The sequence below is a fragment of the Moschus berezovskii genome, chromosome X (assembly GCF_049115385.1).
Source record: "Moschus berezovskii isolate FMDL1 chromosome X, NW_MosBer_1.0, whole genome shotgun sequence".
NCBI lineage: Eukaryota > Metazoa > Chordata > Mammalia > Artiodactyla > Moschidae > Moschus > Moschus berezovskii.
In genome coordinates this window covers 129,793,211-129,818,189 of record NC_142488.1, presented here as the reverse complement: position 1 = coordinate 129,818,189, position 24,979 = coordinate 129,793,211, and the positions used below count along the sequence as shown (strand labels likewise).

Genomic DNA, 24,979 nt, shown 5'->3' with positions numbered 1-24,979 from the left:
TTTATGTCACAGAACATGCAGTTATGCAAGTAGTTTTGCATTCAAATTTGTAATGTCATTTTTCAAAACAACCTTACAGTCTCCAGGCAAATATAAAGCCCTAGCAGATTGCAGGAAGAGAGGCTCAGAAGACCTCCTGATTAGAAATGGAGATGTCATTCAGCTTCTCCATGAGGATGCTGAGGGTCGATGGTAGGTGCATTCTCCATGACTATGTTAACCTCCCCCTGGGGCACACAGATGTCTAATCAGATGTTCTGCTTTACTTGTATCTTTGTTATACAGTCTCAAGAAGCAGAAATATCACATTTCTTATCAGTGTTTCAATTTCATTGCTTCAGCCATGCCTATATAGCTCACTGAAAGGAATGTTAACCTTTGGTGAGTGAAGAATGCTTTGAAAGAATGAAATGCTTTGAGCCTGCATGCTCTTTTGTGGTTTATCTTTGACTCAGATGTTTCAGCTGATATATTGGGCTTTGTAACAGCTACAAATCACATTACATTAGGTCAAGTCATTCATTAATTCATCACATGTTTAAATGCCCACTATGTGCCAGGGACCATGTTCACTCTTCTACAGCATAGCTGCACTTTGCTTTATTAGTTCAAATACTGACTTTTTAGTCTTATCATTCTGTCCTCATACATCTGACTTTATACAGCACTGACTGCAAAGATGCTTCTGCCAAATATGCTGTTTAATTACAGAGAACCCCAAAGCAGGAGGGAGATATTGTTTGGGAGAGGACTGAATGAAACTTCCATAAAGCTTTTGGAAATTTTATATAAAATAATTCTGCCTTCATTGTATCCATAACTTTAACTGAAATGCTACATTGACTGTGTACTCTGACCCTAAAGGTGGAAGAGTGTACACATGAGAGTGAATTAATGATGGAACAATAATGCAATAGCCTTTTTTGTTAGTGAACTAAGTCCTTTGTAGATTAAGGACTCAAGCATAGTGTCATGAAGTTCTTTGAATACATGCAATAGTTTTGTGAAAATTTGAGCTTCAATGCATTGTATATATTAATTTTATTACCTTCTGCTACCATTATTGGCTACTAATTCACTTATTATTTAGGTTGGTGAAAAATCTAAACAGAAGAAAAGAAGGTCTGATTCCAGGGAACAGTTTGCAGATTTTAATCGGTGACTATAGGTTTCGGAATGCCAAAGGTACAGGTATAATATGAACTGGATTGTATGCTATTTGTTTAAAGCTTACAAATGTTACAGTTCCACCAAGTGTAATTGGCATAGGATAAGAACCTCTCTATGCTTTGAAATAAGCTGCAAGTTGACTTATTAATATTTTTTTCTTTTAATAGTTTTAAATTAATTAATAGAGATGTTTTAAACATGTCAAACTTTTCCCTACAAAATTGATAGGTTTGAAAGGAAGGTTCATATATAGTGCTGCCTTGTAAGAGATCCTTCAGAACTAAATATTGATGACATACTTTTAAGGATCCAGCCTACTATCCAAGAATGCTTTACCAGTGTGTTTTTACTCAGTTCTAAGAGCATGTTCTTTCCTTATGATAGGTTTCTACTTCACTTGTGTATTCATGAACACACACACACAAACACACTGTTCTGTGCCTGACTTAATGTGTGAAGATACTATGAAGTAATGAGAATGTTCCTTTCTATTAACCATTAGTTAATGGTTAAAAACCATTGGTTAACAATCATTAGCACTTGAAATTTCTGTATACAAACCAATATTCTTATAAATTTTTTACCTGATACTGAGCTATTTATACAAAGGCAGCACAAAAAACCCAGACTTGTTTGTGAAGAAGATTATTATTATGTGTACATATTTCTTTGAATTTCTAGTTTTGGACTTGTATTTGAATCCTAGGTGATATTTTCTTGTGTTTAAATGACTCTAACTGGCCAGGAGTAACTTATTTGATTCCAAATTTCATTTATGGCGTGAAATGAAACCTATGTGTGATAGGATTTACTATAAATATTGGGTCACATGGGAATCCCCAAAATGGAATCTCTTCTTATTTTTTTGTTTGTTTTTGGTTCTCTAAATCTGAGCTACCTTTCAAAGGTTTTTTGATAATTATTGAATTGTTGAATTGTATAGATAATTAGTAATCAGAAGTTGCTGGACCAACAACCTGACCCAATTGGCATTTATTCAAAATCTATACCCAACAACTGCAGAATATACCATTATTTTTAAGTATACATGGAACCGGAGAAGGCAATGGCAAGCCAGTCCAGTACTCTTGCCTAGAAAATCCCATGGATGGAGCAGCCTGGTAGGCTGCAGTCCATGGGATTGCTACGAGTCAGACACGACTGAGCGACTTCACTTTCACTTTTCACTTTCACACATTGGAGAAGGAAATGGCAACCCACTCCAGTGTTCTTGCCTGGAGAATCCCAGGGACGGGGGAGCCTGGTGGGCTGCCATCTATGGGGTCACACAGAGTCGGACATGACTGAAGTGACTTAGCAGCAGCAGCATACATGGAACATTCACCAAGATAGATCATACATTAGATCACAGAAGAAATCTCAATAAACTTCAGAAGATCAGAATTATACAGTGTCAAAAGATATTATGCTAGAAATAGATAATCCCTAAATATTTGGATATTAAATGATACACATGTAAACAACACATGGGAAAAAGAGGAAATCACAATAGTAATTATAATTATTTAAAATTGAATGAAAATGAAATGTGACATATCAAAATTCGGGGATGCAGCTCAAGAGGGAGGGAAATGTAGGGAATTGTAGGAAATGTAGGGAAATTGAGGGAAATTGAGGGAAATGTAGGTTTAAGTACGGACACGACTGAAGTGACTTAGCAGCAGCAGCAAGTTCTTTATTACACACTTAAAAAGTCAGTGTAATTTTCCATATTAACATAATAAAGGAGGAAATTATGTAATCATTTCAGTAGATACAGAAAAGCACTTCACAAAACTCCATACACATTCATGATAACAACTCTGACTATGATAGGAATAAAGGGAAAAATGTGTGCTTGTGAAAAACCATAATGATAAAATATTGGAAGCTTTTCCTCTTAAGATTGGGAATAAGCCAAGGATATTCATTCTCACCATTTCTATTTAACCTTATATTGGAAGTGTTAGTCAGTGCCATAATTCAAGCTAAAGAGATAATAAACAAAAGAAAAGAGACAATGTTCTCATGCTTAGCAGATCTTGTTATGTCCAAAACCATTGGAAATCTATACACAAAGTGACTCTACTAGAAGTAATAAGTGAATTTTATAAGGCAATGGTATACAAAACTATTATACAAAAGTAAATTGTAATTCTGTATCCTAGTAACAAAGAATTGAAAAAAAGAAATAAAAATACCATTAGTAATATAAAGCATAAAATAAAAATGAATAAATCTAACAAATGTCCAAAGCTTCTATACTCACAGGAACAGATAATTTCTGGGATATATTTAAGATGACCTACTAGAAGGAGAGATTTACCATGTTGGAGGATTGGAAATTTTATTGTTAAGAAATCCACTGTCCCCAAATTGACAGATAATTTATTCAAAATTTTAGCAAGCCCTTTTGAATAAAAAAAAATAAGACAGGTTTATTATAAAATGTATATTGATTTCAAAAAAAAATACCTAGAACAGAAGAATCTCAAAAATCTTGAGGATTTACATATCTGATTTCAAGGCTACTAAAAGGCTATGGTAGTGAATACAGTGGGTATTGGCTTAAGTATTGAAAAATGGAGTTCAGAAATAGACCCACATATATTAATATATAACTGATCCTAATGGGCTTCCCACATGATGCAGTGGTAAAGAATATGCCTGCCAAGGCAGGAAACACATGTTTGATCCCTGGGTTGGGAAGATCCACTGGAGAAGGGTATGGCAACCCACTCCAGTATTCTTGCCTGGAAAATTCCATGGACAGAGAAGCCTGGCAGGTTCCAGTCCATGGGGTCACAAAAAGTCGGACGCAACTGAGTAACTGAGCACACAGGCAGTGTTTAATCAAAGTGTCAGCTGAAGGGGGAAAGGAAGGTTGTTTTAACAAATGGTGCAGGGTATCCACATAAAAAAATGAAGCTCCATCCCTACACCTTACTCCACACATAAAAATTAATTTGAGTGGGCATCATAGACCTAAACATAAAAGCTAGAAACATAAAGCTTCTAAGTACAAGACAGTATCTTCATGCCTGTGAGCAGTTAACCATTTCTTTCTTGTATTATACAGGGCAGATACAGTGCTAACCATAAAGGAACAGTACCAGACAAAGAAACATTGCACACGCTGAACTGAGCACTTTACCCTTTAAAAATGTGTATGTGTTGAAATAAGGTAAAATCCAAGATAGTGACATTTTGAACACTTTCAAAAGCCAAATAGTTGTAATGAATCATATTTTCCCCCCAAATTAACTGATTCCATCTTACACATTAAAGAGTTAAGTTTGAAAATAAATAAGACCATCTTTCTCCCAACTGCTTTATGCTTATTTAAGTCAGTAATGAGAGACAGAGAGAAAAGAAACACATGAGTTACTTAAAATACATGCTCAAAGAACTGTGTAAATTAACATGTATAAATCATTTTTAATGAAGCATATTTTAAAAGCCAATAAAGCTATGAAATATCAGTGCAGTGTATATACTAGAAAATAATGGCCTTTCTTGTCCTCAGGTCTCCAAAATTCAAAATTGAAAACACCAAGTGCATTCATCTAACTTCCATATAATATTAGCATTTCTATTCAACATTAGGAACACTCAGTAGATTTTCCATAACTTTTATCATCATCATTTAAATATAGAGCCAGATGTCCTCAAACTTAATTCAGGACAAAGTTAATTACATTCAATTTTAGCTAACTGTAATGCAGGACATGTAAAATTGCACATTAGTTTTAATTTAAAATGATTCCATTACTGTAACTAATCACAGTAGATTTAGGACATATTACCATTCTTTGAAAAGTACATGACAAACAACTTAAATCTACTTCAAGCCTGTGCTTATTTTTCAGGCAATAAAGGGCTTAACATACATTTGTTGATGTACGTACATTTTATTTGGGGAAAAATATCACACTATTCTTTCCATTTGTATTTTCTACTTTCTACCGTCAGTACACTTTTCAGTATCCTTTTCTTGCAGTGTCATTGGGAGAGTTATGTGTAATGGATTGGTATATCATCGGCATTTAAAGCATGTATTACTCTCTTAGCGTGACATGCTACTAGATAAGGTGACATGGTTCCATAGGTCCCCGTTCTCTAGCAAGTTCTGACTTTAGATGTTTTAAAAATAAACATTTCTTTCAAGTAACATGCATTTATGACAGGTCAAAGTGACAAAAATTAATACTTATTGGTAGATTTTGGTTGAATGCTATAATATCATATGGTCCTGATTGAGATCTATCCTCATATTACATTGCATAGGACAAAATAGTATAATGTGGCCTACAAAAATAGATTGTATTGTGTGTCAGTTAATGGATTAGGAAATGAAAATTGACCACATATGCAACTGTCAACAGCACTTAGGTTTCAAAATATATATTAGAGTATTTTATTTGAATTCTGGCAAATGGAATGTAAAGGTATCTCTGTGAATTATGTGCTTAACATGTTTCATCTGTATATACACAGCATAATTCATACAATATTTGTGAAATCTGGTTGTATGAGATGTGAATTTTATTTTGCTTCTAGTGAAATTATGCTGTTGGTAAAATAGATGCTTTTAATAAACCACTATGTAACAGAATAACAACTTTCATATTAAAATAAATATCCAAAAGACATCACCTTTGAAATTAGGATGGACCTTGGGCTTCCCTTGTGGCTCAGACGGTAAAGAATCCGCCTGCAATGTGGGAGACTTGGGTTCAATCCCTGGGTTGGGAAGATCCCCTGGAGAAGGGAAAGGCTACCCACTCCAGTATTCTGGCCTGGAGAATTCCATGGACTGTATAGTCTATAGGGTCGCAAAGAGTTGGAGATGACTGAGCGACTTTCACTTTGAATCCTCACATTTAGTGTTAGAAGTCATAGCACGGACATTTTTGGCCTTACAAGTCACTTGAGTATTAATATCATTCTTCATTATTTTGTAGATGCTGCTCTGAGTAACAAGGAAACTAAGTTCCCCTTGAATTAAAGGAGAATGAATAGACTTTAAAAAATAAGGTTTCCTTTGGAGGTGTGAACTAGATTATAGCTCTAGTTCAGTGTTACAGATAAACAGTACAAGAGTCAGATGATCCTGTTCTGCCCATGACATTCACAGAATTTCCTCAGGACTGAGGTGGACTTCATCATTCACAGTTTGTGTCATTCTTGCAAGAAGCCATCTTCACACCCTCCATCCCCTCAGGTGAAAAGTGCAGTGTTATTTTGTTTCCAAGTAGGGTTTTTCATGGCATGTGTTCAGATTCCACCTGAAAACCATATTATCAATTATTCTGAATATTTACAGGCAAAAATTTGGGGGCTAACTTTTCAGTAACAAAACAAAACAAAAATCCAAAGAGAGATGAGAGATAATCAGAGATTTTAAACCCCTTTGGTAATTGATAGTTTTTTTTATTATTTAATTTCATTATCTTTGTGACTTTACCATATACCAAAGGGATATGTTCTGAAGGACCTCTTTTGCACTTAGACTGGTATTTAGGGTTGTCAGAGCTGTCTTTGAAAGGCCCAAAGCTAAAAATCCTGCAGTTAGGATGCTGAAGTTTACATTTTATGCATTGAAATTTAGATACATCACAGCTTTAAGTTAAATATTAGTATTTGCACAAGAGGTATTCCTGTAACAAAGCTCTGCTTTCCAGTGTCTTTACTTGCTTTTGAATTTTCTAGAAAAACTATTCTACTGCAGAGTTTCGTAAGTTATATTGTATTTCTTTGTGTGCTTTTTCTTTAATAATATATGCATATATATGGATGTCCTTTTAAATATGTAAATGGTAAGATCACTTGTTTTAAAGCACAGGCTCAGTTGTTGCATGCAGTGTTGAACTTAGGCTTGGAATATTTTGTATAATGGGCCACTAAAGTCAGTGGTTTGAAATTGCTGCCTTTTGAATCATGGATCATGAGTTTTACTATCAAGTTAGCATATTAGGTGCATGGTTTTTGATGACTGGTTTTACAGAAAACAACACAACTATATAATACACAAATTATTTATCTTTTAAAGTAGTTTTGTGTATTATGTCAAATCATAATTTATTTCAATGGTATCATTTGATGTAACCGTTTATATGACAAACCAATTGTATTTTATTCAAAGGCACCTGTAAATTATAAATCTTCTAATGTCCCATTGCTAGAATTTGTGATGGCTGATTTATAGCTAACTCATGAAACTGTCCATATGTTTGATATTTCACTTGATTAATGCTCCTGAAACAACAACAAAATATTAAAAAACACTTTTGTTTGCTGATCCTGTGGCTAGAAGATAGAGTTAGGAGTTAAAACCTTTGAATAATGGTGCCCCTCTGCACAAAACATTTAATTTTCATGGTATTAAGCTAAGGATTTTAATTATTTAAGAAAATACTGAGTCCTATAGATTCAAACATACAGTATAGTCTTTTAATGTTTCAATCACTGGACAATGAATGCTATATTTGTACATGTAATGCACTGTGTTGATTTTATTGGACTTATAAATATGTGTTACTATGAAACATAGCAGCAATTTCCCTTTAAGTCTTCAAATTTTAATTACATTATAAATGTACTAAAAATGTAAATGTACTTGCATTAATTCCACATTAAAAATATCCAACCTTAAACTCACTCGTATATTTTTTTTTGGTTTAGTATCATTGAAAAAGCTTTTCCTTTCTTTTTTTTTTAAATTGAAGTATAGTTGACTTACAATATTGTGTTAATTACTGCTGTACAACAAAGTAATTCAGTTATACACACACACACACATATATATTCTTTTCCATTATGGTTTATCATAAGATATTGAATACAGTTCTCTGTGCTATACAGCAGAACCTTGTTTATCCATTCTATATATAAAAGCTTACATCTGCTAACCCCAACCTTGCACTCCATCCCTCCCCCAAGTCCTTCCCCTCTTGGTAACCCCCAGTCTCTTCTCTAATCCATTATTCTGTTTCTGTTTCATAGATAGGTTCATTTGTGTCATATTTTAGATTCAACATATAAGTGATGTCACGTGATATTTGTCTTTCTCTTTCTGACTTAGTGTGATAATCTCTAGTTGCATCCATGTTGCTGCAAATGGCATTATTTCACTCTTTTTAATTGCTAAGTAATATTCCATTGCCTATATGTACCACATCTTCTTTATCCAGTCATCTGTCGACAGACATTTAGGTTGTTTCCACCTCTTGGCTATTGTGAATAGTGCTTCTATGGACATAGAGATGCATGTATGTTTTTGAATTATGGTTTTGTCCTGATATGTGACCAAGAGTGAGATTGCTGGGTCATATGCTAGCCTATTTTTAGTTTTCTGCTGCTGCTGCTGCTAAGTCACGTCAGTCGTGTCTGACTCTGTGCGATCCCATAGACGGCAGCCCATCAGGCTTCCATCCCTGGGATTCTCCAGGCAAGAACACTGAGGAACCTCCATACTGTTTTTCACAGTGTCTGTGCCAACTTATGTTCCCATCTACAGTATAGGAGGGTTTCTTTTTCTCCACACCCTTTCCAGCATTTGTTATTTGTAGATTTCAATGATTGCCATTCTGACTGGTGGTACCTCATTATAGTTTTGATTTGCATTTGTCTAATAATTAGTGATGTTGAGCATCTTTTTATGTGCCTGTTGGCCATCTATATTTCTTCTTTGGGGGAAATGTCTATTTGAGTCTTCTGCCCATTTTTGAATTGAGTTTTTTTTTTCTTTGGTTGTTGTTATTGTTGAGTTGTGTGAGCTATTTGTATATGCTGGAAATTAAGCCCTTGTCTGTTGCATTGTTTGCAAATATTTTCTCCCATTCTATAGGTTGTCATCATTTTGTTTATGGTTTTCTTTGCTTCACAAAAGCTGGTAAGTTTGATAGGTCCCATTTGTTTATTTATTTATTTTTTTAATTTCTATTGCCTGGAGGGGCCTGACCTAAGAAAACATTGGTATGATTTGTCAGAGAATAGAAAACTCCTTTCCTTTCATTTATTAGTGATACACTAAAGACTGAGCAACTGAACTGAACTGAACTGAAAGACACAATAATTATTTTGAGTTACTTGCTTACCTTCACTTTTGTCATAAAGTTGTAATAAATAAAACAAAGAAAATGAGCTCAATGATAGACAAAATACCATAGAACAAAGAAAACCCAGAAACAGAGTCTTATATATATGTAATTTGCTGTATTGATGAATGTAGCATTGCATGTGGGGAAATGAGAGACAGTTTAATAAATAGTGCTAGAAAAGTTGTAAAAACATGTTTACTTGTAGCCTTGCTTCTCTGAGAGAGACAGAGACACAGAGGTAGGGTAGAATATTTTGCTCAAAAAATTTCTTTACCCAAATCTGTAGGATAGCAGTACATGAGGTTTCAGGGGTAAGATAGCCATGGTTGTGAGAGGATATTTCCACACACTGAAAAAAATCTGCTTCCATTTGATGAAGTCCAAGGAAAGCTGGAAAGCATCTAGATACCCACAGCTGTTTTCTGAACTGTTGATTTTGCAAAGGGCTCTTAGCTGGGTCTGCTAGACTTAATCTTTTCCACAGCTCATTAGGGAGTTAGAACTTATGCCTTAATATAGAAGGAGAATCAAAACCTATCACATTGGTTTGGTTGGGTTGTTTCAGTTGTTTTAATGACGATCCCATCACAGATTCAACTATTTCTTTTGGCCTTTAAATTTATTTTTAGCTTTTTTGAGGAAGTCCGTTCCGTTCCGTTCGTTCAGTCGCTCAGTCGTGTCCGACTCTTTGCGACCCCGTGGACTGTAGCCTACCAGGCTTCTCCGTCCATGGGATTCTCCAGGCAAGAATACTGGAGTTGGTTACCATTTCCTTTGAGGAAGTACCAGCAGTCAATTGCTTAATCAAACATTTAATTCATCTTCAAGAACTCCCTGAAAATTAAAATGTGTATTCAAGTTTTTATTTATGCATTGTCTGAGGAATAAGTATTGGGCTGACCAGAAAGTTCGTTCAAGTTTTTCTGTAAGAACTTATGGAAAAACTTGAACGAACTTTATGGCCAACCTAATAATATTGTTGACATTTCCACAGTTACATATGAATCTCACAATATAGCGTATATAGTTGTTATAAAAGACTTCCCAACTTCTAGGCTATGGTATTCTCTTAAGAAGAGAGAAAATTTCAGAGTATGTTTTTGAAAGTATAAGAGAGTATGAGAAATGCTCCACTTGAAGAGAAGTTAGGTCAGTGATTTTGTTTGAGGTTTAGACAGAAATCAATCCAGTTTGACTTAACAGACTTTCTCTGAGAAAAATGCTTGTTATTAGTAGGTATTAGAACACAGGAATGGTCTTCCCTTAGGAGCAGTAGACTCCAGAGTGCTCAGTGAATCAAGTCTTAAGCAATTAATTGTCAAAACAAGTCATTTTTGTTACATTTCAGTACACTTCCCCTTTGTTGATTTGGGATGATCAGTTTGTAGTTGGTCTTATGGGGTTTGCCCAAGGACAGCAAGCAAACCAACCAATCAATGTTACAGACAAAACTAAACCCTTTATATCATTCAAAAGGAAATTAATAGAAGTTACAACTGGCTTTTTAAAAAAAAAATTCTCTTTAGTTCAAAATGTATTTTCTGTGTTAAAGCTCAAGACATACTCAAGTCTAAAGTTTTCCCTTAATAGAGTCACAGATGTAGAGAACAGACTTAGGGTTACCAAGGGTGGAAGGGGGGAACGGGATAAACTGGGAGATAGAGACTGACATATATATATACTGCTGCTGCTGCTGCTAAGTCACTTCAGTCGTGTCCGACTCTGTGTGACCCCATAGACGGCAGCCCACCAGGCTCCCCCGTCCCTGGGATTCTTCAGGCAAGAACACTGGAGTGGGTTGCCATTTCCTTCTCCAATGTGTGAAAGTGAAAAGTGAAAGTGAAGCCGCTCAGTCGAGTCTGACCCTTAGCGACCCCATGGACTGCAGCCTATCAGGCTCCTCTGTCCATGGGATTTTCCAGGCAAAAGTACTGGAGTGGGGTGCCATTGCCTTCTCCGACAGCAGAAACTAACACTGTAAAGCAAGTATACCAGTAAAAATTAATTAAAAAATTTAAAAAGTTTTCCCTTGTACTTGATGAGAGGCTACCTTATATTCGTTGATCACCTCATTTCACATACACGAATTCACCATTAAGTTCTGAAGCAAATGTATACAAAGTGGGACTAATAATGTGTATTGAGAACAGCCCATGAAGCTGGACTTTGTGAAAAAGGTAAATGAAACTTTGCTTAAGCCCAAAGCAAATAAAATGTAAACTGTTTCAAAGATACATTTTGTCTAAGTATTCATGAGATAGACTCACTAACTCAATTACTCCCAATATAACCAAACAAACGAAACCCAGGCTGGAGAATAAATTAAAACATCATAATAGAACAGAGGAGCAGGGTAGAGTGAAAGTCAGACAGATCTGAAGCATGAAAAGAACGTGATGTACTGAGACTTATCTTAGTGAATATATTTTTTTTAATCTCAGTTTGATAGTGAATGTGCTCTTTTACATGGCAAGCTACAAGAACAGATAAAATAAGTGAACTTTAACTTCTCAACCATAACAAAAATGACTTAAAATGGAAAAATCCTAGTGGATGTTTTGGAATCTAATATTAAAAGCTAAAGTGGTCTCTTTACTGACCTTGGGGAAGACACAAAGCTACACTTATACATTTAGAGCTAGTTTCAAAATACCTGAATTCAATGCAAAACAGCCATTTTACATATGAGAATTTGTAGCTTTAAAATCTGCTTGTGTTCCTCAAAATACCAAGTGCTGGAAAGGATGTGAAACAAGAACTCTTACATGATGTTACTGGCACATAAATTGGTACAACCCTTTGATGAACAATTTGCTAATACCAAATAAAGTTGAAGTAAATACTGTATAGCTTAGCAATTCCACTCTGAAGTGTCTACCCCTGGGAAACATTGACACATGTGCTCAAGGAGCTCAAGACTATAACCACGGTCTTGTAAGGCTAATCTGTTTTACATTTCCTAGAAAGTAATGATAACTCCTGTCATAATCCTTGGAAGGACATGAATGTAGGCATTCTCTCTGTATTTATCAGTCTCTTTTGCTATGGCCTATTCCCTGTGTTCAGGGTGAATTTCTCATTCTTACCCTAGATGACTGTGTTTTGCTCTGATGTGGTCAGTAATAGGTTGTTTTCCTTCCATTTCATTTATCCATTGGTTCATTCATTTAACAATCATGCACTGAGTTTCTCGAGGCTTCCCAGGTGGCACTAGTGGTCAAGAACACGCCTGCCAATGCAGGAGACATAAGAGATGGGGCTTCGATCCCTGGGTCAGGAAGATCCCCTGGAGGAGGGCATGGCAACCCACTCCAGTATTCTTGCCTGGAGAATCCCCATGGACAGAGGAGCCTGGCAGGCTATAGTCCATAGGGTTGCAGAGTTGGACATGACTGAAGTGACAACACGCATGCATGTGCTGTTTCTCAGAGACCTGGTGTATTCTTAATTTGGCTACTTACTTTTGAGCTGAGTTTTAATATCATGAAAATGCGTGCTTATTTTTGTCATATATTCCAAGAGGAAAACAGATTTTTATATATAGCTCTTCCTAAAGCATGTCATGTGTAAATCCTGGGACCCTTTTAGCTTTATGAGGTCAACACCTGAGCCACTACATGATTATTAATTTGCAGAAGCTATCTAAGACAGCATGCTGGAAGCATCAGCAAGTTTTTATAGATTAGTTCAGTCGCTCAGTCATGACCGACTCTTTGTGACCCCACGAATCACAGCACGCCAGGCCTCCCTGTCCATCACCAACTCCTGGAGTTCAATCAAACTCATGTCCATCGAGTCGGTGATGCCATTCAGCCATCTCATTCTCTGTTGTCCCCTTCTCCTCCTGCTCCCAATCCTTCCCAGCATCTGAGTCTTTTCCAGTGAGTCAACTCATTGCATGAGGTTTCAGCTTTAGCATCAGTCCTTCCAATGCACACCCAGGATTGATCTCCTTTAGAATGGACTGGTTGGATCTCCTTGCAGTCCAAGGGACTCTCAAGAGTCTTCTCCAGCACCACAGTTCCAAAGCATTAATTCTTCGGCGATCAGCTTTCTTCACAGTCCTACTCTCACATCCATACATGACCACTGGAAAAACCATAGCCTTGACTAGATGGACCTTTGTTGGCAAAGTACTGTCTCTGCTTTTTAATATACTATCTAGGTTGGTCATAACTTTCCTTCCAAGGAGTAAGCGTCTTTTAATTTCATGGCTGCAATCAGCATCCACAGTGATTTTGGAGTCCCAAAAAATAAAGTCTGACACTGTTTCCACTGTTTCCCCATCTATTTCCCATGAAGTGATGGGACCAGATGCCATGAACTTTGTTTTCTGAATGTTGAGCTTCAAGACAACCTTTTCACTCTCCTCTTTCACTTTCATCAAGAGGCTTTTTAGTTCCTCTTCACTTTCTGCCATAAGGGTGGTGTCATCTGCATATATGAGGTTATTGATATTTCTCCCAGCAATCTTGATTCCAGCTTGTGCTTCTTCTAGCCCAGCGTTCCTCATGATGTACTCTGCACATAAGTTGAATAAGCAGGGTGACAATATACAGCCTTGACATACTCCTTTTCCTGTTTGGAACCAGTCTGTTGTTCCATGTCCAGTTCTAACTGTGGCTTCCTGACCTGCATACAGGTTTCTCAAGAGGCAGGTCAGGTGGTCTGGTAGTCCCATCTCTTTCAGAATTCTCCACAGTTTATTGTGATCCACACAGTCAAAGGCTTTGGCATAGTCAATGAAGCAGAAATAGATGTTTTTCTGGAACTCTCTTGCTTTCTCCATGATCCAGCGGATGTTGGCAATTTGATCTCTGGTGCCTCTGCCTTTTCTAAAACCTGCTTGAACATCTGGAAGTTCACGGTTCACATATTGCTGAAGCCTGGCTTGGAGAATTTTGAGCATGACTTTACTAGCATGTGAGATGAGTGCAATTGTGCGGTAGTTTGAGCATTCTTTGGCATTGCCTTTCTTTGGGATTGGAATGAAGACTGACCTTTTCCAGTCCTGTGGCCACTGCTGAGTTTTCCAAATTTGCTGGCATACTGAATGCAGCACTTTCACAGCATCATCTTTCAGGATTTGAAATAGCTCAACTGGAATTCGATCACCTCCACTAGATTAGGATATCATATTTAACATTGCGAAGAAGCAGTCTTTTGAAAAGAAGTCCTTGGAATCAGGAATATCCATGTGCTTATTTCCATCCTTCTCCAATCAAGATAACTCTCTGGGACAGGGTAGGGGTGAGGATGGGGGAAAAAAGAGGTCAGTCTCCTACCAGGGTGGAATGATCTGGCCAGGAGTTCAAAATATTACTCTCATTCTGTGACAGGTCCTCAGCTCTGTTCTAGAAGCCATTGCCTCTTTATCTATAAGAAAGTTTCTTCCTCCTGTTTTTCCCTTCTGATAACCTTATCCCTAGTAGAGGCCGAAATTAACTCTGGAAACCTCTAGGCAAGCCATAACCCTACAGACACAGTGGAAACGGTCTACCTTGAAACTACTCTTGGAGAACATGAGTAATCTGGATACCTGGCTTGGTTGGAAAGGACACGGTTCCCAGGCCAAGTTTTTTGCCTGCTGTAACTTCAGCAGTCTCCGTAGTTTCCAGAACATGATTTTTGTGGCTTTAACCATGAGATCCCCCTCTCCCCAGTTTTTGTTTTATATTAATCCACTGACCCTAGCATTCATTTTTTAATCCTGAGATTTCTAAATAGCATCAGCCTCAGATTCAAAAAGAGCCCTGAGTGCTTTGCTCAGACAGGGCAGTCAGCTGCTGAAGTCTGTTTCCCCTGTCACCCAGGACTGTATGGCATTGTTAGCACCCCAGCTCCGGCTGGCCTTTGAAGCCTTCCTTCAGCTTTCAAACAACAACTTCTGCAGTAGCCTGCTGTCTTGGTGTGCTGCCTATGTTTAACCCTGCACAGTTGCAATGAATCGAGCTGAAATGTTTCTGGGATGACTGTGTGCCAGATAACAGAGATCAACTTGCTCTGGAAGTCAAATGTCACACCTGGAAGGCCCAGTTCTCTCAGCTGGGCTAAAAGCCAGACACCAGCACTGCAGGTTCACTACACAGGTGCTGCCCTGAGTCCAGGACTGCGGTTCCAGTTTGTTATTGGATGGCCACTCTGCCTTCCCTGCTACCTGATGGTCTTGTTGATTTGGTCACTTGTTTGTCAATTTGAGCATCACTAACAAGAATTTTAGGCAGTGCTCAGTCCCAGGTTTGCTGAAAGGATTTCCACCAATGCAGAATGCCCCCCACTGCCCTAAAAACACAGACAAAGCTCTAATTGAAAGTACTGTACTTCCACAATGTGAAGTGGGAGACTCAATTTCCTCATCTGTTAAATGGACAGAGTGATTTGGATAGTATCTAAGGGCCCTTGCTGCTCTGACTTTCTTAGATTGGATTGTCAGCTTTCAGAAGTGGTTTAAGAATTATAATTAAGCAATTTTTTGAACTGGTCTGTCACAGTTCATGAAAGTAGGGGAGAAAACCTTTCTCCCTTGGCAGAGAAAATTGGACATTTTGTTCCTGTCATCATTCAGCAACTAATATTCAAAAGAACCCAAAACAATCATACTTAAACAGCAACTTGAAATGACTGCACTACATTAACACACTTTTATCCACTCAGCAAGAGTTCTGTTTTAATCTGTCACTTCCAATATTGCAGCAGCATGTTTCAGCCCATTTTGACTAGCTACAGCGATTTTGAAAGCATTAATGATTCTTATATGGCGACTGTAAATGCTCTAGGTAGACTCTAGCGAGGGCCTGGCTCCGAAGCTCTTAGGTGGGCTTAAAGGCTCCAAATGTTTACTGGCGGCAACATGCCCCAGGTGACTGGTAAAAGAATGCAGTCATTTTTGAACTCATGGGGTAAAAAAGACTGTGGCTCCAGACTGGTGGGCCCAGAAGCTCCTCCCTCTGCCGCAGGGAAGACCAATTACAGGAAGTGTAAGACCACGCCCCCATTGTTCTCTTTGTAAAGGGTGGTCTCCATGGAAACAAGGCCAGTGGCTCCCTTTTACCAATCGCAGAGCGCTGTAGATACAGACCTTGCGTCCTCATTCAAATGTGAAGTAACGCGTTTCCATACATGAATCAGTGTCCTACTCAAACCTAAGGTGGATAATCAGTGTCTCCTCTCTCCTTTAACCAACAATAGCCGGATTGATTTCTTTTGTTTGTTCATGAAACCTCAATGCTAGGCATTATTTTTATTAAAGTATTGTCTCTTCTCCTGATACTCAATATAATAATTCCTATTGTGGGATAACCATGGATTCAGATTTAGCTAACATTTACTAACTATTGTGTAGTAGCATAGTAGGCGACAACAAGGCAATTCACATACATTATTTTAGTTAACTCACAAAATATATAAATGTGAACTCATGTAATAAACACTATTGGAGGTTGGCATACAGTAATCACTCTTTGATTATTTGTTGAATAAAAGAATGGGAGAACGTGAACTCACTATCACAAGGTCAACAGGGGCCCTTGGAGAACATTCTGTCAAACTCTATCATTACACAATGCAGAAGTCAACGCACAAAATGTAGAGTGATTAGGACTTCTGTGGTGGTCTAGTGATTTAAGACTCTGTGCTCCCGATGCAGGAGACCCGGGTTTGATCCCTGGTCAGGGAGTAAGACTTCACATGCTACAACTAAGACCTGGCACAGTCAAGTAAATAAAAACCTCTTTTTAAAATGTGGAGTGACTTATCCAAGGCCATATTCACAACTATTTAGACTCAATTCTGTTCTGTGTGGATCCAGACAACTGTCCTCACCAGGACACAGCACACACTGCCTCCCATGAAAGCTGTGTGATAACAGAGTATCAAATCTCTGCTGTGTCATATGGCATTTGGATGCATTCTTTTGAGTGTCCTGCCGAATGTAGTATTTGGGAGCCCTCTCTTTGAATGATTCAACAAAAAACACTTTTTGAGGAATTGAAAACTACATTTATTGATACTTTTATTTGAAAAACTCAAGGAAAAAATGGATTAATGAAAGTAAGTTGAAAGAAATCAGCAAGTGTGAGACCTGGATGGGGGTAACATGAGGGCAGGGGCAGCAGCAGCTTGGGGGTCAAAGTGGTCCAAAACATGGTGTGGTCAGTAGTTCCACATGTAATCACATGCAGGGTAAATTATTCACGTCAACCAAATTAATGAAAAGCCACGGTGTGAATCAGAACATCAGTTTCATTCACAGAGGGAAATAGTCTAATAGATCAAAATATTGATGTGATTGATTGATATATTGGTTGGTCAATAACCCTCTAAAGAATATAATATAGACAACCTAATTGTAATAAAAAAAAATAAGTGGCCTAGTGAGCATGGAACCAGCAAAAGGGAGTTCGCTGGCTCATGGGAATGATACATGTCTGTAAGCCTGGTGCAGCCCTCTCCACTGTAGTGATACGCCAGTTGAGGAGGCATGATGCTCGTCTTTTCTGGTCTGAGCAATTTCTTCCTTAGCCATGAACAACACCGGAGACACACCAATGAGTTTTCTTGAAGACACTATTCGTTCTACTTGCAAACTGACTGTTCTGACAGGTGTCAACTCACCTGGCTATATGTCAGTGTTCTTGGTAATAATGACATGCCTGTTTGCCTTCATGGAACCATGTCTAGTCAAACCTCCGTAACAACACAATTACAAGTCCATAGGAAACTACTCTGATGGGTCATTCCTTCCATTATGTATTATTTTAATAATGTGACTGTCTGAGAGGAATTTTCCTCCAAGATCAGGCACCTTACTTTATCTCTGTGATGAAAATGAGGCCCAAGATGAAACTGAGAGCAAGTCTGGGTTGGATAGGTGCACAGCAGTAAAACAGTACAATGCTTCCTTTCCCGCCTTTAATGCCTATGTAGGGAAAAGGGGAGGGAAAGAGAAAAGGTGATTTGGGGATTAGGAGGTGGAAAGGGTAAAGGATACAGGAATAAGGGTACTGAAAAAGAAGTAGTGTTTCCCATGACTTTTAATCTCTCAGCTGCTCCTATGTTCTTCCTGGATGAATGTGGGGCTGGCCTTGTGATGGACTAGACCAAATATCCTGAATACAGATCCAATAAATTTTAACTTGGTGGGGGGATGTAAGAAAGATTTGGCATGAGGAATGCTGCTAAGGACAGAGAAGCAGTGAGTTGCCCTGGTGGAGAACTACGATGCCTGACAGGCAGGATGAAGAACTTAACTTCACAATTTGGTCAAGGGCTAGACCTGAAGGAATGTCCACAATTTCCCACCACAGTATGTTTTTCTAGTGATTACATTTTCTTATCTACTTATTCTAGTAAAATATGAAGTCTAGCTAGACTTCTCCCCATAAAGAGAAAAAGGAATATTCATAGAAGGTATACACTCAAATCTAAAGAGATGGGAAAGTGATTAGTTAGTAAAGGACTTTGTCCATGTTCAATTTCAAATATGTCAGCCTTGGAAATGCATTTTTCTTTACGTGAGCTTTGTTTTTTCCTTAATCCAGTTGACATACCGGGACACCTTGGTATATATGCCATATTTTCCTTTCACTGCACACTCTTCACCCCAGCTAATAATTCCGGTTAAGAAACTGGTACCTTCTACTTCGGTAACATGGGGTCCCCCACTGTCTCCTTGGCATGAATCTTTCCCTCCCTCATGGTAGCCAGCACAGAACATATGACTGTAGATAGTGAACTTCGTGGATCGAAGACACGTGGCTCGGTCAACAAGTGGAACTTTCAGGTACTGAAGAATTGAGGCTGACCTCCCTCTGTTGAAGACTCTGCCCCAGCCACTCACATAACCGTAACCAAATTTGAGGAAGATGTTCGTGTATTCCCTGTCAGCAATGCAAATAGGGGTTACATAGCTATTTAGCTCTAAGGGTTCATCTAGTTCCAGGAGGGCAATGTCATGGCTGTACTTATTAACAGATGCGTTGTAGCCGTGGTAAGGAATAGCACGGATCACATTTCGCTTTTGCTCTGTAGGTTCTGGCTCCTCAGTGTTATGCTCACCTATAGAAAAGAAATGTCTTTTTCAACCACAGTCTCTCCCACAAAGAAACACGTTTTCCAAGTGTCCATCTAGCATCACTTCCTTGTGGTGGTTTAGTCGCTCAGTTGTGCCTGACTCTTGTGACCCCATGGGCTAGAGCCCACCAGGCTCCTCTGTACATGGGACTTCCTAGGCAAGAATACTGGAATGGGTTGCCATTTCCTTCTCCAGGGGATCTTCCTGACCCAGGGATCAAACCCCAGTCTCATGCGCTACAGGTGGTCTCCTGCATTGCAGGTGGATTCTTTACTAACTGAGCCAGCGGGGAAGCCCCTGTCCTTAGCTGGCAGCTTATATTCACCCACTGAAAATAAATTTCTCTTCAGTCACATATCACCTTTCACATAAAGAAGCAGATTCTCCAAGTGTCCACTTGGCACCATTGAATTACCTGCCAATCAAGTGTCAAATATCTTATTCTTGTATTGTTACGATTTTGGTAAAACTTAATTGAGGGCCAGTGCATACTTTTCAGGGCAAAAAGCCATTAAGAACCATCAGATAGATGGATCTGTTCACCCATGCTGTTTACGAGTCTCATCCTGTTCACAGGTGATAATGAATTGACTTGTTATGAATTATCCTCAGTTCAGTTCAGTCACTCAGTCATGTCCGACTCTTTGTGACCCCATGGGCTGCAGCCCATCAGGCTTTCCTGTCCATCACCAACTCCTGGAGCTTGCTCAAACTCATTCCCAATTTCAAGGATTTTGACTGCTTTTTTGAGCACAGATAATACATTCATTTGGTCATTCATTCAAATGTCAATTGAAGGCAGATTACAGTTTGTGCCAGGGGTGAGGATACAAGCATCAGTGATATGACATGGCTTTTGCAAAGGCTCAGTCTGGTGGGGAAATGGACACATCAATAGATAAGTATATTTGCACTGCAATGCCGGAGACGGGGGCTCAATCCCTGGGTCAGGAAGATCCCCTAGAGAAGGAAATGGCAACCCACTCCAGTATTCTTGCCTGGAGAATCCCCATGGACAGAGGAGCCTGGCAGGCTACATTCCATGGGTCGCAAGAGTTGGACATGACTTAGCAACTAAACCAACACCCAAATGATATAGCAGTCATATAGAAGATCTAGGGCTGTTGCAAACAATTGCCATCCCTTGTTTATTTACCTGCAACAACAGTAATTTTAACACCAGGCTTGATGCAGTGGGCTGCAGTTACAACCCATTTTTCATTAACGATGGAACCTCCACAGAAGGCAGCAATTTCACCATGCAAAAGGACCTGTGGAAACAAAATGATGAATCTTACGACATAATATATTTGATCTACAACAACAGCAACAACAAAAAACATGGGTGCTGTTTAGAGGAGTGAGCAAAAAGTTGGCTTCTAGGTGCGGGCTGAAGTGAAGTGTTTCTGGCAAGTGTCAGTTTTGAAGATGTCTTAGTGTTCCTGGAGCACAATCAAAAAAGCCATTTTTGAAACTGTATTGAAGAGAATGAGCAGTGATAGCCAGGGGGTGTGCTAGATGGGGAAACTAGGAGGAAATAGCTTCTTTGGATGATGTGGGGTCCTTGGGTTTCTTTTCCAGGTGAGTCAGGTTCTCTGATAGCATAAATTGCTTCTTGGGGATATGGCTGGTACATTCTGAAATGCGCTGACTGGACTCCTGGAGATCAAGTGATTACTGAGTCTCCTGTCCATGCACGAGGAAATCTGCTTGCTATAGAGCATTTGAAAGAAAAACTACTGACTTTTCCAGGAGATCTTTTCAAGCCCTTTCTAAACAAGAATGATATGAAATGGGACTTAATGGCTGTGCTATGCCCATTCAGGCAGGGAGCAACAGCCGAACTTGTGCACTCGTTCTGGTCTCCCCCCTACCATCTCCACCTCCCCCCACTGGATCTGTAAGCTGCCCCTGTCCTAAAAGATCTACAAAGCTATTGTTTGATTTGGGGACAGAGATGTTTGAGCACTACCTTGAGCCTGGGCATGATTAGATAAGAGGTCAGTCCATTCTTTCATCTACACATTCATCGTATAACCAGAGTGGACTATGGATATTTTTACCACCTCAATGTCTAGATCAACTTGGAGAATTTTCACTTCCTGTGTATTCAAGGTCCTTGGTCCACCTCTTCAGGAAGAAAGCTGAGAAGTGTGAACACTAGAGGGCACACTCAACATTTGGTAAACCCTTTGTGGGCACTGCTGCCCTTTTACTGAAGCACATACAGCCTCAGGCATAAGCCCATTCGTAATAAACTAGGAAAAGGGGGTGGTCACTCCTTTCTGGTTTGAGTCTGAGAAGGTCCTTGGGGGCATACTCTGGTGAAGATTCTTTTTGTCGTGAATTCTATTTATTGAACCCTGGCTAATCCTAGACACTAAAGCACTAGCCTCCCACATGGAGACCTATGGGGCTGACCCTCTTTTCTAAACACAGGTTTCCCTTTCATTCTAGCTGTTGTTTTTCATATTGAAAAATAAAAATATAGGAAAACTCACACAACATAATAAACACCAGTTCAACCACTGTCCAGACTCAACAATGATCTTATTTTTTTTTGAATCTGTATTGCTCACTATGGACAAATCATTGTGCTAAGTGTTTCACGTACATTTAATACTAACAACACTTTGTAGAGTGACACTTCCATACAGATGAGCAAACCGAGGTTTAGATATGCAGTTAGTTAAGCTTAGTTAGTGGTGAGGCTGGGATACAAAGCCTAGTTTGACTGGCTTCAGAATCAGGGTTCTAAGCACCCAGTATTTCTCCTAGTATGCTTGGTGGACCAATTGCATCTGGGGTGCTTATAAAATGCAGCTTTGGGAGCCCACCCAGATTTTATCAGAATATTTGCTGCATGGGATGGGAGAAAATGCAGATCTCCGGAATATCCTTATGCATAATTAAATTTGAGAAATTCTGTTCCAGAATTTCCATGGCTTAGTGACCTTTATGTTTTAAAAGTGATTACTCCAGGAGGAGCTGGCTAAATAATTTGCGGGGCTTGTTGCAAAATGAAAATGCAGGTCCCCTTGTTCAAAATAGGAAAAATTGTCATGGAAGATACTAAAATAAAACAGTTTTGCTTTTTTTCTGTGGTTCTCACAACCTATCATGGTGTTGTGAATTTACTTTTTAAAGTTGGGCTCCCTCATGTGTGGGCATAGCCACTGGGTGAGCGCAGGCACTCACAGGTGCCCAGGGGGCACTGAACAGGCACTCACAAATGCAGCTCTTAGCTGCCAGGTCCCCTCTCCCACCAGCCCTGTGCTGGTGCCCTAGTGCCATCTTCCCTTCCCACTGGTCCACTAAAGCAATCAACAGCCAATGGTGACTCCTAGGGGATTTCAACTTCTGTGTCAGGATATGTTCAGTTCCTGGAATGAAGGGAGGCAAGAGGTTTGCCCCTGTTATTCCCCCTCTAAATGTGCTAGGACGCATTTTTGGCCATGTGAGATGCCATGTGGCCATGCCCCTTCTTCAAATGGCATAGAGTCTGGGCACCCAGCTTCAACTCTCTGTGTGCCTATGCTGGAGAAGGATGACAACAGTAGCTGTTGGCAGTGAGGAGGGGGCATATGCCAGTGTGCCAAGGTTGGCGGTGGCAGTGGTCATTGGGCAGCTGGGGAAAGGGGAGAGAGAGCTAGCCAAGGCACCAGGGGACAGGGGAGAGGGAGGTCAAGAATCCACCCCTGTGCAGTACTGAGAGGTGAGTCTGCGGTGACTTGAGGTTCCAGGTCACCAGCACACGCATGCTCCATTGTCTCATTGAACTTGAATTATAAAACACAAACTCAAAGCATTGAACTACAAATGCGGGACCCTTTGGAAGACACGGCCCTGCAACTGCACTGGTCACCAGTTCTTGAAACTGGCCCAGACCTCAGGTGAGTATCTTCACCAGGCGAATTTGCACAACACTGTTCTTTACTAGGCCTCATGACTACAACTGAATACATCTGCTCAAGTAACAGGAGTTAAGCATTCATATACAATGATATAATGGTGCTTACCCTCCATATGAGAGGCGAATTGGACAAATTCTCAGCTTAATGGGCTAGTTAGGCCAGAGTGAATGATAGCCACAGCCCCGGGCACAGAGACTATGTTGTAGCTAGTCTGATTTCTGCCGAAGACTTGCTGCCTGGAGCTCCTACGCTGTTCTGGTGGATGGCTAAGAAATACAGTTGTGTCCTTTCAAGCCCGAAGAGAGTTTTTTTTTTTTTTTTTTTTTGCCCATTCCTGATTAGTATTAGAAATTTTGGTAAACAGCTTTGCCAAGAAAAAGCCCTAAAATACATTTGCATTTAAAAATATTTCAAGTGACTTGGTTTTGCAATGTTTACTTGACTACTTCAGGACCACAGCTATCTAAATGTTAGCTGTTTGGGGATGAGCTGTCTGCGTGGCCAAGGAGAAGTTCTTGTATGACATCACTTTGGAGAACGATCAGAAAAATAGGAAAGCATATGTTCTGAGAAACGTGTCCAAGTGCTGATTTGTCAAACATTTTAATGTTTGTCATATCCTAACAGGAGCGCATTTTCTCTTTCACACACACACAGATACACACCAAACACACCCACATACATCTGCAAAATACACATTCACATATCTATTTTGATGTTCTTCACTGACAATGCCAGCCTAGAGTAATAGCTGCTTCCCTGTTGTTCCTTTTTTAACCTTTTAACTCAAACTTGACCTTTCTCTGTCATTTCAGTAAACTCTTACTCTCCCTACCTAGCCACCTCCTAACAATTTTCCTTTGCATACTTGTTCTCTTATGTATAAAGAGCAAAACCATTTCTACATGATGTATGGCTTATTAAGCCTACAGGTGTGATTCACCCAGCCCTTGGCCCTACTTCATTTTTCTGAGCACAGAGGGGAGGATCACTTTTGGCTTTTAATGGTTAACTAGACTAGTATTGACATCTGCATTGCAGGCAGATGCTTTACCATCTGAGCCACCAGGGAAACCCAGTCATTGAAATAGACTTCATTAAACCATCCTAGAGAAGAATTCTCTACATGTTCTGCCCAAAATAGTTTTGTGGGACCAGATGAGTTTACATATGTCATGTTTTCATTTCTGCTAATTGGAACTGTATAATCTGAGCTAAGAAAAATAGGGGATTATCTTTTCAAGTGAAGATATATCTATAGTCTTAGGAAGTTCATGTAATATCTTATCTTCCTCCCAATATCCACCCCCACCCACCCACCCACCAGGAGAAAGAGAAAGTTCCGGTGTATACAGATGGTAACTACTTGTTGTCTGCCATGGGGGTGTGTCCTAATCAAATGGAAAGAATTAGGTCAGTGTAGGCACAACCCACTCCAGTATTCTTGCCTGGAGAATCCCATGGACAGAAGAACCTGGCGGGTTACAGTTCACGGGGTCCAAGAGTTGCACACAACTGAGCAACTAAAAAACAACAACATAAAGGATTAAAGAGAGCTTAACCACTTGGTTTCCATTGTATTCCGGCTTTCTCAATCTCGTAGAATGATCTTCAAAAGATTAAATGTACAGTGAAAAGTGAAAGTGTGAGTTTCTCGGTTGTTCCTTCTCCAGGGAATCTTCCCCACCCAGAGATCGAACACAGGTCTCCTGCATTGCAGG

General features: G+C 39.3%; 2 protein-coding genes across 5 annotated transcripts in view; one reads left to right on the top strand and one right to left on the bottom strand.

The window, feature by feature from the left end:
* Window positions 1-6,178, top strand: part of MCF2 (MCF.2 cell line derived transforming sequence) — a 122,908-nt gene extending 116,730 nt beyond the window's left edge. For 2 of the 3 annotated variants that reach the window (XM_088834342.1, XM_088834340.1), the window contains exons 28-30: window positions 80-192; window positions 1,091-1,191; window positions 6,135-6,178. In XM_088834342.1, coding sequence (XP_088690468.1) covers window positions 80-192; window positions 1,091-1,191; window positions 6,135-6,178 — 258 coding nt within the window. Of the gene's footprint in view, window positions 1-79; window positions 193-1,090; window positions 1,203-6,134 lie in introns of those variants that run through there. The other variant, XM_088834338.1, reaches the window with a different exon arrangement.
* Window positions 6,179-18,780: 12,602 nt separating this feature from the next.
* The window catches only part of F9 (coagulation factor IX), a 31,011-nt gene continuing 24,812 nt past the window's right edge, over window positions 18,781-24,979 (bottom strand). For both annotated transcript variants that reach the window (XM_055393810.2, XM_088833774.1), the window contains 2 exons: window positions 20,501-20,615; window positions 18,781-19,328 (listed from right to left, as the gene is read on the bottom strand). In XM_055393810.2, coding sequence (XP_055249785.1) covers window positions 18,781-19,328; window positions 20,501-20,615 — 663 coding nt within the window. The remainder of the gene's footprint in view (window positions 19,329-20,500; window positions 20,616-24,979) is intronic.